The 17,082-nt window shown below is 37.5% G+C and overlaps 1 protein-coding gene across 1 annotated transcript in view; it reads left to right on the forward strand.

Annotated features, from left to right (window-relative positions):
- The window catches only part of aopep (aminopeptidase O (putative)), an 84,748-nt gene that overhangs the window by 30,873 nt on the left and 36,793 nt on the right, over nt 1-17,082 (forward strand). Inside the window, exons 8-13 of the mRNA XM_058783956.1 lie at nt 3,613-3,715; nt 3,803-3,910; nt 5,028-5,071; nt 8,712-8,772; nt 13,960-14,022; nt 14,603-14,686. Of these exons, the coding sequence (XP_058639939.1) occupies nt 3,613-3,715; nt 3,803-3,910; nt 5,028-5,071; nt 8,712-8,772; nt 13,960-14,022; nt 14,603-14,686 (463 nt within the window). The remainder of the gene's footprint in view (nt 1-3,612; nt 3,716-3,802; nt 3,911-5,027; nt 5,072-8,711; nt 8,773-13,959; nt 14,023-14,602; nt 14,687-17,082) is intronic.

Here is a 17,082-nt window from a genome sequence, read left to right on the forward strand (position 1 = left end):
GTGGTCACACCAGATACTGACACACCAGATCTCCCCCCCCCCCCAATACAGTAAAACTTCACATTTTAGAGTGGCCTTTTATTGTGGCCAGCCTAAGGCACACCTGTGCAATAATCATGCTGTCTAATCAGCATCTTGATATGCCACACCTGTGAGGTGGATGGAGTATCTCGGCAAAGGAGAAGTGCTCACTAACACAGATTTAGACAGATTTGTGAACAATATTTGACCGAAATAGGCCTTTTGTGTACATAGAAAAAGTCTTAGATCTTTGAGTTCAGCTCATGAAAAATGGGGGCAAAACAAAAGTGTTGCGTTTATAATTTTGTTCAGTGTATATATATTATATATGATCAAACATTTGTCCAGCTAAATCACACTTTTTTCCTATTCAGCCTGTAATGTTCATAGTTTTTGAACAAATTCATGGTGATATTTATATATTTCAATTTTTGATTTAAACCCAATGTAAAATCTGGGTCTTAAAGCAAAAACAGTGACATATAATGTGTAACTAATGTTCTGTTGGGAACAGTATATTGAAAAACCATATATATATGTATATATATATGTATATGTAATCAAATTTCCAGGCACTCTCAAGATAGATTTAAGCAAGTGCTTGAAATAGTTGTGACATTTCACTCTGCACAGAATAATTTTGAGCATGTTAATGCAAGAGTATTATTTGATATGAGATGTAATGTAATGTTCTCGTATGAAGAGCACAGAGTCACACAAGGTTATGTAGGTTTGAGGTAGGAGTAGATTAACCCGGCTTAACTTTTAACAGTGAGAAAATGAGAGTGTGTGTGTGATAGAATGATAGAGCTTGTCAGGAATTCAGCTGTCACAATACCAGAAGGTTTTGAAGATCCACCTGACAGCATGTGTCTGGCCCTTCCTCCGCTTTGAGGGGCCCACACCCACTATAATCTCAGGGATAAAATGTTCAGACAGTCTGGAAAAATGCCTGTCTTGTGAATAAAACATAGAAATGTCATGTAAACTATTCAGCAAGTAATACTATGACAAGGAAAACATGTAATTCATATCTAGAGCATTTTCAAAGATTGAACTGTTGCAACACCAAGGTCATCCTTGCTTTAAGTATGTTTTTGGTCTAAAGGTCTGTATTTACAAGAATATTCGGCACAAAAATTTGGTCCAATTTTCAAATGCAATTTGTCAGCATGTAACAGCAGCAGCAGCTCTGGGCATGTGACCAAAAGTGTAAATTTTATTCCTTGCAAATAAACGCTTGCTTCGGTATGAACAAAGTAACAGCCATTTATTCAAATTAGTGTTTATTGCAGCAAATTTTTGCACCAAACATCCTTCTGTCTTAGTGTGAACAGGCCTTCTTGCATAGATTACCAAGAAACTAATGTTAAAAGTGAAAGTTTTATATTTATAGACTAAAAACTAAATATATTTATAGACTAAAGATATTTTTTAACCTTTTTTTTTTTTTTATCACTAGACTTTTTTTTTTACCAAGGTTGTTGTTGTGCTGACACAAAACATTATCACTCAGACATCAACCAAAAAGAGTGGACATAGGGGAGACGTTAGTCACTTTTATTGATTTTTGACACTTGAGAATATCCGTTTATTTTTTCATTCATCTATGCATCCTTCTGGAAAGGAAGGCTGCCTATTGTGTTTGATGAATACCTGTCACCCTTTTCACTGGGCTGCTGTGGGCTATTCCACAAACACATATGCAAAAGCCTGTGTGACCAGGAGGAATAATGCATGCCTTTTAAAGGAGCTCACCCTTATCACTCTCTCCCATACAGTGAGAGAGAGAGAGAAAGGGAGGAAGACGTTGCTCTTTATTTTTGGAGGGGAACCAAATGTAAGCATCAATAATATACAAGCACAAGTGAGTGTCCCAAATACAGAAAGTAGGTAGCTGAAGCCTTTTTGACCCCACTGTAAGTGTAAATTCTGTACACTTTATAGGACGATGACCTGAGCCATATGCATATGAATATAGAGACTTGAAAGGTGCAACTAGAACACTCAGAACACCTAAAGGAAAAGTAAAGATTTAGTTTATTACCATTTCTGAATAAGCTTCACTAGTGTAACAATTTTTCTCATCTCCATAGACTAGATCTCCATATATGGGAAGGCATCTGTACCCTTTTCCCAGATCTTGCTTTATTTTTGTGTGGAATTCGACAGCGTAGACCTGCACTGGGGGCACATGCTCCCAGAGATAAGGCATTAGAGCGTGATCAATCATACTGCTCTATATCACCATCAAATCTGTGACACAAAGAAACAAACAAAAGCAGGTTATGATGACTAGAAAACACTGCACACATATAGCTACACGTCCATTTGTCTGCAAGAAAAAAGTAAAAAAATAAATGGCTGTTGTCTGTGTTAGCGGCGCCTGAGTATCGACCAAATCTTTACAAGAGCCTTTTATTGGCAAGACCAGTTAATCTCCCAAAGAAGATCAATAGTTTTTAACCGAGGTCGTCATCACACGCAGAGATGGCCAGCACTCAAAGCTCTCTTTGTCTCGTACAATCTACAGTACCTTTGGCCATAGGAAGGAACACTCCATCGGTCTGAGCCGTGAGAATGTAGCCTGTCTGATGCTTAAAAATGTCAAAAGTGTCTGGGAGACATTTAAATATCAAAATTTGCCAGTTCATGTTAAGATTCATTGGTAATTATTCAACAGTTCTTGAATTTGATTGGCTTGGCTATGTTCGTGTGTTGCAGACAGACTGTAGTGGATTTAGTGACTCTTTATGGAAGTTACATAGAGTAGTTGGCGACAAGTAAGTAAATAAGTCTTTATTAAGAAGTCATTGAATCATTCATTGAACCAAATTATTTAAAACACTGTTTCATCCAGCAACAAAACCTGGGCTGTGTCCCAAATCGCATACTCGCGGAGTTGGTACTTATTTTGAAAAAAGTACTTACTTCACAACCAATCAAATGTATGATCTATATAGTACGAATATGTGTAATATGAATGTAATCTGCATTTGTATTTTGTAGGGAAGTATGCATATTTGCAGCCTAACTAGGATGCAGCCTAGTTGAGTCACTGAATCATTCATTCAACCGATTTGTTCAAAAACAGTAATTTATTCAGGAACTAAATGTGCAGCGGCAATTCTGCTTTGATTTGGTTTGGAACTATTTCATTTCATTGATTTTTTCATTGCAAAAATGTACACAAAGTAACTGGCAGCATTATGTCTGAAATTTAAATTACTCAATGTTATTCTTGAACTGTTATGTAAAAACAAACAAGGTAGTGGTAAAAAATGCACCTTGTGTCTCATGACTTAACATATCATACACTAATCTCAGTGTGCACTTACTGTATGCACCGAAGGAAAAAAAGGAGCATTACTGTAATCTATGGTGCTGTGCACAGAGAAGCTATCAGGGACATAATGGTTTCATGAATGCAATTGTTTATACACTTAGTAAACTATTAGGAGGTCTTTATGTATGCTGATGTAAGTATATTCCTATGCAGAGCGCTGTAGATGCAGCACTTTGCCTTACAATACCACAGTCTGATTCATGTGGTGTTTGTCTGTTTGCATATGTTTGTGTATTTTCACACAGGCCTAATAAAGAGAACACGGGGGAAGTGAGCGAGTCTGGTGCATCAGTAGTGAAACATGCCCTCAACCCAGAAAAACTCTTCATGCAGGTGCACTATCTGAAGGTTCGTCTGAAAGCTCAAAGCGCAGAGTCCTCTGGGATATCTGGAATATTCGGGCTGTGTAGATTTGCTCTCTCTCTTTTCTCTCAGGGCTACTTCCTCTTGAAGTTTCTGGCTGATCAGGTTGGCGAAGAGAAGTTCTTGGACTTCTTCAAAGTGTTTGTGGGAAAATTCCACGGGCAGCTCATTCTGTCTCAGGTGAGCTTGTCCTGCACGAGAGCTCTCTGTTCATTTAGCCAGAATGAAAATGTTGCTGTTGGACGGCATCTGCGTATTTTGGCCAGTTTTTCAATCTCGCCATCATTCCATCAGCTTGTGTCAGTGAAAGAATGCACCAGTTCCCCTAAAGGTGTGATACTTAACTCGATTTCAGACAGAGCTTTTTGACACACAGTTGCATTCAGTGTCCAAAATTAACACTCACCTAGCACCAAATGAGAGTTAAAATTGCTTTTGGTATATATATATAGAAAACAGTTAATAGCATTTTAGTGGTGACTTCATTAGGAATTGCAAAATAATACATGGAATAAATCAGACCACTCCGTGTGGCAACACTTATGTGGAATATTCCTCACATTAGGTGACCAAAATATCACAAATCATGTTTGTATATCATCTTCTTCAGATATAGGTGCCATTTTATAGAGAGACAATGAGCTAACTAATCTAATAATCAAAAAGTTGTATATTTGAATAAAAATCATTTTAATTTTTTTTTTACTACCTTTTTTTGTGGCAGTACATTTTCTTAATGTTCTTGCCGTAGAGTGCATCAGTGCCCGTCCCTGGTTCCTGAAGTATTTTTCCCATTCATTTTTTGCTAAGAATTTTAAAAACCAACCGAACCAAACTAATTACCTACAAGTGAACCTACATACTCTTATTTGAAGCAAAATAGTATTTAAAAATCTGATGAAAAGACAAAGGTGCAAGTCTGGGTACTTCACAGCTTTGAAGTGAAAGATCTACAATCCCATGAAGCACTGCAACTGACATAGTCAAAATAAAATGATAAATGAATATAAAACTATTGCTATAAAGATGAAGAATATACAAAGTAGATTGAAAGTGCAGAGCAACTGAAGGTATCACAGTACGTCTGTCATTAAAAGCTAAGTTATTATTAATAATCAATTCCCTTATGGGGAAAATTAATGGTATTTTTACTTGCCAAACCTGACAGTTCTTTGAGACTAATGTAGAAATACAGTATGACTTTAATATTTCAGTATTTTTAAACACTGTAGGCTCTGTTTGATGCTTTGGTTTTCACACACTGCTTTCCATTCAAACAGTATTCTGTCTCTTGTAGGATTTCCTGCAGACGCTCTTGGACACATTTCCAGGAATGAGCAGGTATGATGGAATGGTGTTAACACTAGCTGTCCAAAACACATGCACTTTAGTAGCTCACTGAACTCCTCTGCTCTGCCATTATTTTTAGTGTGTGGAACTTTGACTGTAGAGTTGGAGGTATTTAGCTAAACCAAACCCTGCAGGAATCTTTCTTCTCTAGCTCTACCTCAAAACGTTTTTCCACTGGTTCTTTTGCTCAAACTCACCCATCATTTTATCAAATATTTATTATCTCATCATTTACATGTTGACATAATGTTGTCATTAAAACTGTCCAAAGATGTATTATATAGAAGAAATGTGAAGAGGCTTCTTTGCCTTCGATGATATTTTTCTGCTTTATGGCCAGTGGGAAGCCTAGAGTAGGTCTGGTGTGGGTCTTTTTTGTGGCGAGTGACAGAAATGCAGTATCCAAACTGCTGTCGGTTTCTATAGCTGCTTTTTAGCATGATTTTAAACTGAGCATATTAACTGCAATGCTAGCAGAAAACACAAAATGCACCTCTCAGTAAGTTATTAATATAGTCAATAAAGTTATAGTTAGTATAGTCAATAATACTGGGGAAAAAAAACACTCACCGCTCTTGATCAATTCTGTTTGCTTTAAGCTGTATTTAACAATTGGTAAATAAGTGGAGTAAGTTCCATTTTTATTTAATTAGTTATTTATACGAATCTTAACTATTATTTTTGCAATTTAACTTAATATTTAACTTTAATAAAGGGCTTTGCTCAGCATTTTAGTTTTTATTGTTGTCTTGACTGTTGTGTATTTCAATATTCAGAAATATTTGTATCATGGCAAACTGTACAATCAACAATCAGCTCTCTTCATTCGTTCTTTCTCTCCACTACCTACAATGTTCATTTTTTTCCTTTTTTATCTCTGCTCTCCTGTTTCACCCGTCACTCTTTTGGTTTCGTGTAGTCTCCATTTGCTCATTAAGGCCTAGCCACTGGCTGATGATTGATTAAATTACATTAAACTGAAAGGTAAAGGCGTTCAATATTTGTGTCTGCTTCTCAGAAGTGTAAACATCCATGGCGGCACAACGCTGGAACAGCAGATTGATGTGGTGAAACAATCACAGATGGGCCTCCTTGTGTCAGATCAAAGACTAATCAATGCTTTCATAGCAAACTGTTCCTCCTACGCCACCTCCCAGTTAAGGAAGTCCATGGCAGCTTCTGTTAATGTGTACCTGATTTAGTTTGGATATCTGTGCTTTAACTTGTTCCTTTTTTTCTTTCGAAATTAGCAAAGTTTTCTCTTTCTGGACTAAAAAGACGGACAATGAAATCCCTTAACCTTACATTAAAGAGTAACTTGAGCCATGTACTTTACAGACCAGAATATAGTATAAGCTAGGGGGTTGGCTCAGGCCAGTAAACAACCACCTAGTAAAGCACCCAAAACACCCTAGCAACCAAACACAAACATAGCAGCATGCTGGAAACCACCCACAACACCTTAATGGAGGAGAAGTTTGCACAAGCAGTGTGTATATAGTGCTAGTTCAGAATTTCCTTCAAAAATTACCAAGATTTGACTATAGCTACAATAAATGTGGTGGGAAAGAAATACTCAGAGATGGCTAGTAAATTTAACAAATAATTACAAAGAAAGTGCAAGTAACGCATTTAATGAAAAAGACTGAAATAGTATTTTCTTGTAAAACATACTCCAGTAATCTTTGTTTTGTTTAAAACTTTGTGAAATCATTTTACAGTATAGAGTCCAAAATTTCCTCCAAAATACCACCAATTTTCACTCCATTGATGTTAACATTGTGTTAGCAGCTGTTGTCATCAAAATAAAGGGACAAATCATTTTACAACTTGAAGGACATCACATATTTATGTATTATGATTTTACCATAGCAATTTTCATCTAAGGTTTTATGCCAGAAACTATGATTGCCATTGTGAATTTTTAAAGGGGTATTGAGTAACCAATGGAGCTTTGATGCAGCATGCTTTCAAAAGCTGTTCTTCCATTTAAAGTGAGTTAGAAGGTATTAATTGGACATATATACTGTAAAAGCGTGACTAATTATAACCGAACAGTTTTTACATTCTTACAGTCTTTACAGGTTCTTTTGATTAGCGTTTATGCTTCATTAAATCAATCTCAGCATGCTTTTGAGTATTTGTAGTAGAATGAGCCTTGCTTTTATTCCGCAACAACACGACAGCGCTGTTATTTAGTAATCACAGTCCAGTGAGCTTAGTGATTTGCTCTGACACTCAGGGCTTTTCCCTCTTCGATGCTGAGATGGAAATTTCCATCCTTTCCTTTGTCATCGCCTAAATGTGCTCAACTGTTGTGCCAAAGGGCCACAAGTGTTGGAGCCACACTGTTCCTGTCTGAGACAGTCCATTAGTTGATTATATGTGCTTTGTGTTTGTGTGTGTGTGTGCGCATGCATGTGTCTGCACTCTTGCACGTTAACAAGATTGATTTGGAGTGAGTGGTGAATGACTTCAATTACAGCCAGAGAAAAAAATACTTTGAGAGGAGAAAAGAAAAGCAAATCTGTACTCTATTGTCACAAGGATTATGCACCATTCAGAGTTGAATTGAAAATTGCGATTGAGATCCAGTTGAATTTCGAATGAGGCATCAAACAGGATTTTAATTGGTATTTCAGTTTAACCTCTTAACCTCTGTTTTTTGTTACAAATTATTTAGGAACAGTAATATATTAATTTATGACATGAGTGGGTCTCAAAAATCTATATCATAACAGGAGTTCTGACCTTAGTCAAAGAAGTCTTTTTTCGTTGCCTTTTTTCGTATCACGTTTTAGTAATCATTATAAGTTATATATCAATGGAAAGCTTAAAACCTCAAAATTCATCCTGTGATAACCATTTTAAAATTGGACATTGCATTACCATGGAAATGGTACTTCAAAATCATATTATAAAATTTATTCGTTCATGAATTTTAACAATTTAAGTTTGGATGCACTTTCACGTCTATATTTAAAAATGGGGGTGATAGTTAAGGGGTTAAAAAAAGTGAAATTATAATGGAGTGAAATTGAAAGAAATTCATATTACTGCTTCAGGTGTAGTTTTAATGAAAGTAAATAATAGCAATGACACCTTCAGATTTTATATAATTTATTATATATATGATTATTTTTTACATGAATTTTACACCCCAGAATGCTATAATTTAATCAACATTTTATAAGTTGTAAACATCTAATTATTCCTTTTTATTCTGATAAAAATAAGGTAATAGATGAATAGATAACAAATCTGTTAACAAATCAGTATTAATTTAATTTAGTTTATTAAGGTCATGAAATTATTATTATTATTTTTTTTTTTCAAACCGTATTTTGTATTTTTGAATCGCAATTTAGTAATTCCTCTTCCTGTCATTCCAGTTTAACATCCTGTGGCATGTGGCCAGTTTAATTCAAGTGCCAACTCATGAATTGAAAGGGTGCTAAATTCTAAATTTTGAACTTTGCCCAACCCAGATACTTACACACATTGCATGTAGATTTCTTGTTACGGTTTCTTTTCATTCAAAGAATTTTCATGATTTTAAAGCACATGAAAGGAAAGTCAAAGTCCTTGATCTCTTTCAATAATTACTGAATGTATCAATTTTCTCTTTCAGTCGAGGCATCACACTTGAAACCATCTTTTCAGACTGGTTAGATACACCTGAAATGCCAGAGGTAAGAAGAAGAAAGCCAAGATCTATTTTGAGATGTTTGCTTATTCAAGCCAGATTAAATACTCTATGATTATGCAAAATGAATAAAAGCAGGCTTGTTACACAACATGTAAAAGATGTATTGGTGCTACCTCTCATGCCTGTCATCCAGAATGTAAAACCGTTTTTAATCCATTTCCTCTTGAGCAATAGAACATAGAGCACACGCATATATCTTTCCCGGACTGACACATGGCATGAATGAAGCAGCTTCCCTCCTGCTTTAAGATCCTTTTAAACTCTCCAGCATTTCTAAACTGGGCTCTTAAACAATCGATGACTAATATGAAACCATAAATCCATGTTTTTTTCTGTTTAATGTAGGATTTCATTTTACAGTTTGAAAGGTGATTCGCGTGTGAAGATATCATGTTTCCAGTGAATACTGTGGAGACTGTGTGTGTGCAATCTAATCTGTTGAATGAAGATCGGAAGATCTTTTTTATGTTAAGAATTGTGTGTTTTATAATAACCAGCGAAGACCACAAAGACGACCGCAGCCTTTCCGTTCATCCATCCTGAGTCTAAGTCTCAAAAAAATGCGTTCAAACATTCGTCTCTCTCCCTTCCAACACAGTTTGTCTCAGTTTTGTGCTTGATTTACTCATTTGCCAACTAGACTGACGTGCAGTGCCATTTTCATTGACGCCGCCATTGGATCTAATGACACGTGGCTGCCAAAATCAGCACTGGAACAGTTTTACTTTTGGATAAAATCCTTGTTTTTTCCCCTGTTTGAAGCCATCGCTTTGACTTTAAAAATATGTTCTTCTCGAACGTTCCTCTAAATAAATAATGGCAGGAAATAGTCGAACCCCACAATAAACAATCACAGTCACATATACACACACACATACAAAAGGGAGGGATGAGATGGGAACAGAGCTTTCTTTTTCATTGTGCTATTTTTAAGATGGCAAACATTTGAGCGAGCATAAGTCGCTATATCTGCATTTTGAGGTGGGTTTGAGGCTGGGACAATCTGAATCTCATGACCTCCCTCGACTCCGCTCGCTGTGGGTTGATACTGAAAGGATATGCTCAGAGCAGCCTACCAAATCCCAATCCTGACGTGTACCTTTTGAAGAGAAAAGCAAAGCAGCTTTCAGGTCATTAGCTGGGGTGCGGATGTATGGCAGTAGCTGTGGTTCAAGACATTTGGATTCTCAGAGGCAAATTTAAGCTGGTTTTTGACAACTAGAGCTCTGTTCCAAAACCTAAGGCAGCATCCTAGGTCTCATTGGGCAGATATGGAAAGTATATAGCAGCTTACAAGTAGCACTCCACTCAGGAGACTTGGCTTGCAATTGATTTTAATAGAGTTTGATGTTAGCAAGTTGCTAAGCTAACAGCGTAATTCTCTAGAATGAAAAAGTGAAAAATGAAGCTGGATTCTTGTTTTTCGTTTTTTGAAAAAAAAAAGAACGTTGAAAAAACGTAAAAGGAGCCGTTTTCTAATTTTTCTGCTTTCAGTATTATATCACATTATAACTAATATACTGATCTATTTTAGTAATATTTTTTGAATATTGAATGAAATATTTTATTTAAAAATGTTTATGCCATGGTCTGTCTGAATGCTCGATTCTGATTGGCTGGCAGGTGTTGATTAAATTCGTTTAACTGCACAGGTCAGTTTAATCACTTTCTATATTAATGTGCTTCCTATAAACATTGGTAACCATAGTAACATACAGTTACAGTTGAATAGTAATACAGACGAAAATAACCGTCATTTTTATCGTTCCGGTCAAATATTGCAGCGCAAATATTATTAACATCTTTAATATGTGAATGCTGGCAAATGACCATGGCATAAACGGGATAATCAACATCTCTCCCATTTTTTTTTTCCCCCACCGTTTTGGATTTGTTTTACATATAGAGTTTGGAGTTTATTACATTAGATTTGGTATCCTTTTTCATGAAGGATACATGCAGTGCTGTTTTGGAATTTCTTAAAAACAAGGTACCTTATGTTGTTCCATACCTGTTTGACTTTCTTCCAAAACAAAATTGGACCCCCTTGACTTTCATTGAACGAAGTAACAAACATTTTTCAAAATATGTCCTTTTGTGTTGTACAAAAGCAATTTGTACAAGTTTGGTACGACATGAGGGTGAATAAATGACTGTGTGTGAACTCTGATCTCTTTAAGAGACTGTATAAGTTGTCTACCGTCCTTCGTAACCATCTGCATGTTGGTACTGTTGCCTTAATATACTGCCTCTGTAAGCAGCTTGCTAGGTTTTGGAACACAGCATAGGTGGCATTCACTTAAATGTCAAATCCACTGCCACCTTAGCAATCAGGTGCAAGTTCATGTCCAGTTATTTTAGCACTCAAAAGAGGAACTGAGAGTGTGTGTATGTGTTTGAGGGACGGGGTTGAGAGTGTGTGAGTGTGCATTTTTGTCCACCTTTTACTTTTTGAGTGTGTGTGTGAGCTTAAATACAACTAGAACACAAAATATAGTGCTGGGCAGCTTCCTTTCTTAAGAAAAAGATACAAATCTTTTGAGAAAAAAAATGTCTATGAGTGACAAACTCCCTGGCAAAAGAGTAGCAATGAGCAAATGAGAGTAGCAATGGGATTTCATTTTTCAGCTAATGAAATGCTGTCTAAACCTTTTTTTTTTTTTTTTTTTGCGCTAATCAGTGTAAAAAATCATCTGCAAGCCATTCCTTTGTGTTATTTGTTGACATGCTGTCATGAATCAGCTCTTGTGTTGCTTTGTATATGAAATTTTACTAGAAGTTTGGAATCATAATTTCACTCAGTAATGGAAATATTCTAATTTAATGTATAGTTATTAATGTACATTCAGCAGTTTACTTTTAGTTGCATAAAGAATGCGTGAACACAACTGAAAACAATAAGCTCAGCCTATAGTTGTGCAGAAGGTGATGACCTTCAGCCTTATAGCATGTGCTTTGCCTAAAAGAAAGTTATTATATTTTGAGGAATGATCACAGAGACGAATATGTTTTGTTCATCAGTGAATCAGGCACAAGACCAGGAATGTGTGTTAAGAAAATAGGAAGGATCTGATCATTTACCAGATGATAAAGAATAAAAACCCATCTCAAGTTCAGACAGAGCTGTGAGAGCAGTTAGCACGTCTGTCATCGTAAAAAGCAGCTGTCGCTGTTGTGCCGCCAACACAAGGGCAACATCCCACTGTTAACTGTTCAACACCAATTTAGTTCTGAGCACGCCGTGTTTAGGAGTTCATACAGACGTACTAATACAGAAATACTACATTTACCGCATATACAATCAGCGTGTGTGAGATGGGAGTTTGCGAGTGTGTTTGTGTGCGTACTTTACGAGTTTGGCAGTAAGAGGAGGCTGATTGCAGTGTCTTGCAGGCGCACAAAGGCCTGGCTGTGCCGGGAATGAACCAGGCAATCTGGGCCGTAAAACTGCTATGTGTGGTATCCAAGTTAACAATGGCAGTTTGCAGCCCGAGAGTCAAATTCTGCTCTGCCCACTCTCCCTTCCCGAAAGTGCAAGAGAGTCAAAAAATACACATACATAGACACGCAGACTTTCTTTCTCTTCTCCCTGGGGTAACAAAAATACATTTATTTAACTCTTAAAGCGGCTAATAAAGTCATGCACGCACATAAAGAAGCACTTTGTTGAGGAGAGGTGTGCTACTTCTCTAAGCAATCTGAATTACAATTTTCGCTTGGCAAACAATAAAACAATTGGAAAAACTCATAGACTTGCATTTAAAGAGAATCCCAAGCCATATTTTTGGAACTAGAATGTCTTGGCCGTTATACAAACGGTTTGTTTTATATTTTTTTTGACTGACATTTCATAGTTAATTGTGGCCAGATTGGATTTTTTTGTTTGTTTTTGTTTACTGAAATAAAGAGAAAAACTATTATAATTGGAATTTTTTTTATTAATTATCTATATTAAATAATTTGTAAAAAAATTTTATACAATATGTAAAATTTTCAGATTTTATAACATTTATATTTAATGCCAGTATTTAAATTATATAATTTATCACACTAACTTTGGACGCAAAAAACAAAAAAAAATGTAAAACAGCACACACACAAAATTAAGTAAAAAATAAAACTAACCATTATAAAGATAAAACTACCGCAAAATTGACTTAAAGAAAAACTGAATAAAACAGAAATAAAACTAAATCAAAGCTATGAGGAACCTGGTTCAAATGACAAAACTACTACGCTTTAGGTCAGATAGACAGAAAGATCAGATTTGTGCTGCCAGTCTGAACAAGTCTTGAGGATATGAGCTCTCTTTACCTGAACCAGTAAATAACCCTCTAGCAACCGATCGATCACATAGCAAAGCCTTTGTGACCAACCACAACACTGTCTTTGGCTTTATTATTAAACCAGATTATCATTTGAAAGAACTTTGACATACCATGGTATATGAATATAGTAATACCTGATACCATCACTTGACGTTTTTGAAATGGATAGGGGACATCATTGGGTCTGTTTTCTTTCCTCTTATCTCCCACATGTTTCTTATTACCTGCGAGAGGCCATGTCATCCTGTCTGTGAGATCCTTCTATACCTGCCTTTGTGTTTACACACCTCTACGCACACACGGCTCATCAGTTTTAAAGAGACAGTCCCTCTGAAAGCAGCGGCCCCAAGAGAAGTGTGTGTGTGTGCGTGCTTGCGTGTGTGTGACGGAGAGAAAGAGACGAACAGCCCCTCCTCTGGCTGCACGGGGAGTGAACGCTGTTGATTACAATGAAGCTCCGCTCCCAGACCTTTTACTGCCGCTACTGCCGTCTGCTCCCCCACACGCACACCTCATCTCTCTGCCTCCTCCTTTTCTCACTCGCTCCCCTCCTTTCTCTTTCCTCCCTCTCTCAGTCAGGGAAGGTATTCAGTGCGCCGACGGTGCGAGCTTTAATAAGGTTAAGTGCAGCGCGAGCGTGCGGAAGATCTCGCAGGAGTCGCGAGCGAGGATCTTTAGAGGAGAGCTCCTCCATTTCAACTTAATGAGGGGATTTTGTCCTCGGTTTTATCCTGGTCGCAGAGCTTGCTGTGTCGAGTGGTTAGTTCCCATCAAGGAACAAGTGATTCTCTCTCTCTCTCTCTTTCCACTCAACATTCTGCTGATCTCTTCCTCTTGTTCAGTGGCTGAGGGACGCCTGCTCAGAATGGTTGCGGACTCCAGCGGTGCAAGAAGTCAAGGGAGAGGTAAAGCACTTTTTTTTCACTCTTAAAGCTCCCATTGAGCAACTGTTATCTTATATCTTACTTCCTTTGCAGATTGATAGTTGAATCTGACCTATATGACCTGTAGCACTTCATATGCTTCATTCATAACTTTTACAACAACTGTGGATCTTCTGTTTTGAGAGCATGTTTGCGGTTTGAAGCGTTTTTATTGTGTAATTGTGGGTAGTATTTGCAGTTTCTTGTATCTGGAGCATCACTCAGTGGCTAAGAGAGGAAATCACACAGTTAGAAGGTGTATTTTTGGTTTGTGAGAAGTGATGGCTTTTACCCTGATGCTTTGTATTTAGTTTCTTTCAGTCGTTATATCTGTTTCTCTGATGTTTGAATGACGTCCTTCAGCTCAGAAACTGTTGAATTGAGCTTGTATGTTCTGAGTGCATCATGTTTAACTATTTCATTACTGAGTCGAATGTGGTGCGGCAGGTATTTTACGATGTCTTTGTCTGTCTCACCTTCTCACTCTATCTCTATCTCTCTCTCTTTCTCTCTCTCTCTCTCTCTCTCTCTCTCCCTCCCTCCTCTGCCTCCTCTTCCGCAGGTTGCAAAATGGATTCACTTCAGTGGCTCTGGTGGAAAGGGCAGCAAGCGGAAAAGAGCAGGGCCCAAGGTTAACTTCAAAGAGGTAAGACCCCGCCAAGCAGGCTTTAAATAGATCTCATCCCACCCGTTTGTCTTCCCTGCATCTCTCCCTAATAATTTCCACCTCAGCTCGGTCACTCCAGATTAGGAAACGTCCGTAGTTTTGCTTAATCATGCCTAATGAAGTCCTCCAACTTCTGCTCTTCTAAAGTTGCTTTTAGGATTCGCTCAAGTTTGCACGTAGTTTTGTTGTGAAGCACGGCTATCAGATTTTAGTGCGCAGATGATGTACTGGACGCCATTGAATGCTGGAGAAGGGCTCGCACATACGCCCGTCTCGTGTGTCCGCCCCTTGGCCAGCCAACAACAGAAGAAAAAAAAAAATCAAGGCACGGTCTGAAATAGCTTGTGCCATGCCATGTGATGGCAGTGAGTCACTCCTTTGAGGTTTAGCTTCAAAATGGCTGATCTCCTGCCAGGGAAGATACCTGTTGCTCATTCTGCGTGAGTTTATGCGTTTGCATGAGCGTGATGATTTTGTGTATTCTTTTTCTCTCTCTGTTTATCGAAACTTCGAAGTTATGCATACGTGTATACAGATTCCTCCGTAAGTCTTCACCCAAACTGTCAAACAGTTTGTCTCAGTGAAACTCACGCACATGTGGAATCTGCACGCCGACTGGCTGTACACCAAACAGTGCGGTCGAGCCTCTATTAAAATATGTTCACAAACCAGACGGCAGAATTAGCATCATAAACTCCTGCGTGTGTGTGTTGAGCGTGTTTCATCTAGTGTGATTTAGGTTATGTCATCTTCAAGTTTCAGCACTGATGTAATGTCTGCCCCGAGATCCTGTTTTTGTCACTTCAGTGGTAGGTGTGTATATTTGTGTGTGTCAGTGGCTGGAGCTAAGAGATTATTCTGTCTGAATGTGTCTTAGTGAAAGGACATTCTTAAGTGTTACGTTTTACAGCTGCTACCATCTGAAGTGTTAACCCTTACTGAAAGTATTGTGGTGGTAGCAAGGTATAGTGCTAATGTCAGATGGTAATTCAGTGGTATTTTAATATGCATTAGGGTTCAAATGTCCACTAATAATATTATTTAGCTTTTTTTAGTTAAAATAAAATAAAAACCTAGTATACTATATTATTTTAGGATTAGGATTTCTAAAAAAACAACTTTCCTTTGTTTTAAATTACTCAATCTAGATTTAAGTTAAATTATTATAAATTATAAGAAATTATAATCTTAATATAATATTTCTTTTAATTTTAAATATTTTAGGATTTTAAATAATTTAACAAAAGTAATGACAAAAACTATATAATGTTCTTCATTTCAAGTCTTAACTTCTTTTTTTAACTTGTTTTTCTAAAACCTTTTTTAGATTTAAATATAATATAAATTGCATACAATTAGTTATTATTGTATTATATTACATTACACTATAACTTTTCTTTAAAAGGATTATAAATCCTAATCTTTTTTTTTTTTTTTTTTTTTGGATAAAACAACAAAAATAGATTTTTTCAGTGTGGTCTTTTTGGACCCCATTACATACCATGTATGGAATGATTGGCATATTCTTGTAACACGGTATTTCAATTGAAGTGAAGTATGTACTCACCGATTTATCATATTAAACCAATTTTCTAGTTATCATCCAGCTCTAGTTGGGCTATTTTTAATATGAACATGTTTTACAGATGTTAGCTGTGAGACCTTCCCACACCGCACCTCTCTGAACAAGTAGAGAAGCTCAGTCTTTCTGGCACCTGGCGAATTGACACATTTGTTATATGTAACTTCAGAGAACAGTGATGGGGGGTGTATATTGAGAGAGACAGGCCCATGAAAGAGAAGAAAGACCAATTACAGTCCAGTTGGCTCTGTACAATGACCAGGGTGGGGACAGAGGGAGAAAGAGAGAGAGCCAGCGATTGTTTGAAGTGGTGCCATAAAAGCCAACCTGAAAGGAAACACTGGTGACCCCTCCTCTCGTCATGCCCCCTTCCTCTCGCACCCCACCCCACCCCCTGCTCGTGTAAGGCGGTGGGAGCCCCTGGCTCTTTCCAGGTGTATTTTATATTGCACATTCATGGACTTCAAAAGCAGGCGCCCCATCCTCGGCTCACCCATAAATCAAGCTCAGGCTGGGCCCTTAAAGCGATGGAGCGGCGAGAGGAGAGCATGTGGGCCTACAGGCAGTGAACGCTCTCTCATAGGTAATTACATCATAGGTAATTGGCACTGTTCAGGTCCAGACACCCCCCGCTAACCCCAGACTGAGATCAGGGTCACTTTAATGTGAAATGAAAGTTTTGGGCCGGAAAAGAATGGGGTTTTATTGCCTCCCATTTGAGCGTGCGTGGGTGTGTGTGTGTGTGTGTGTGTGTGTTTGGGGAGTTGCTGTGCTATATTAGTTACGCTTTGTG

The sequence above is a fragment of the Onychostoma macrolepis genome, chromosome 08 (assembly GCF_012432095.1).
Source record: "Onychostoma macrolepis isolate SWU-2019 chromosome 08, ASM1243209v1, whole genome shotgun sequence".
Classification (NCBI taxonomy): domain Eukaryota; kingdom Metazoa; phylum Chordata; class Actinopteri; order Cypriniformes; family Cyprinidae; genus Onychostoma; species Onychostoma macrolepis.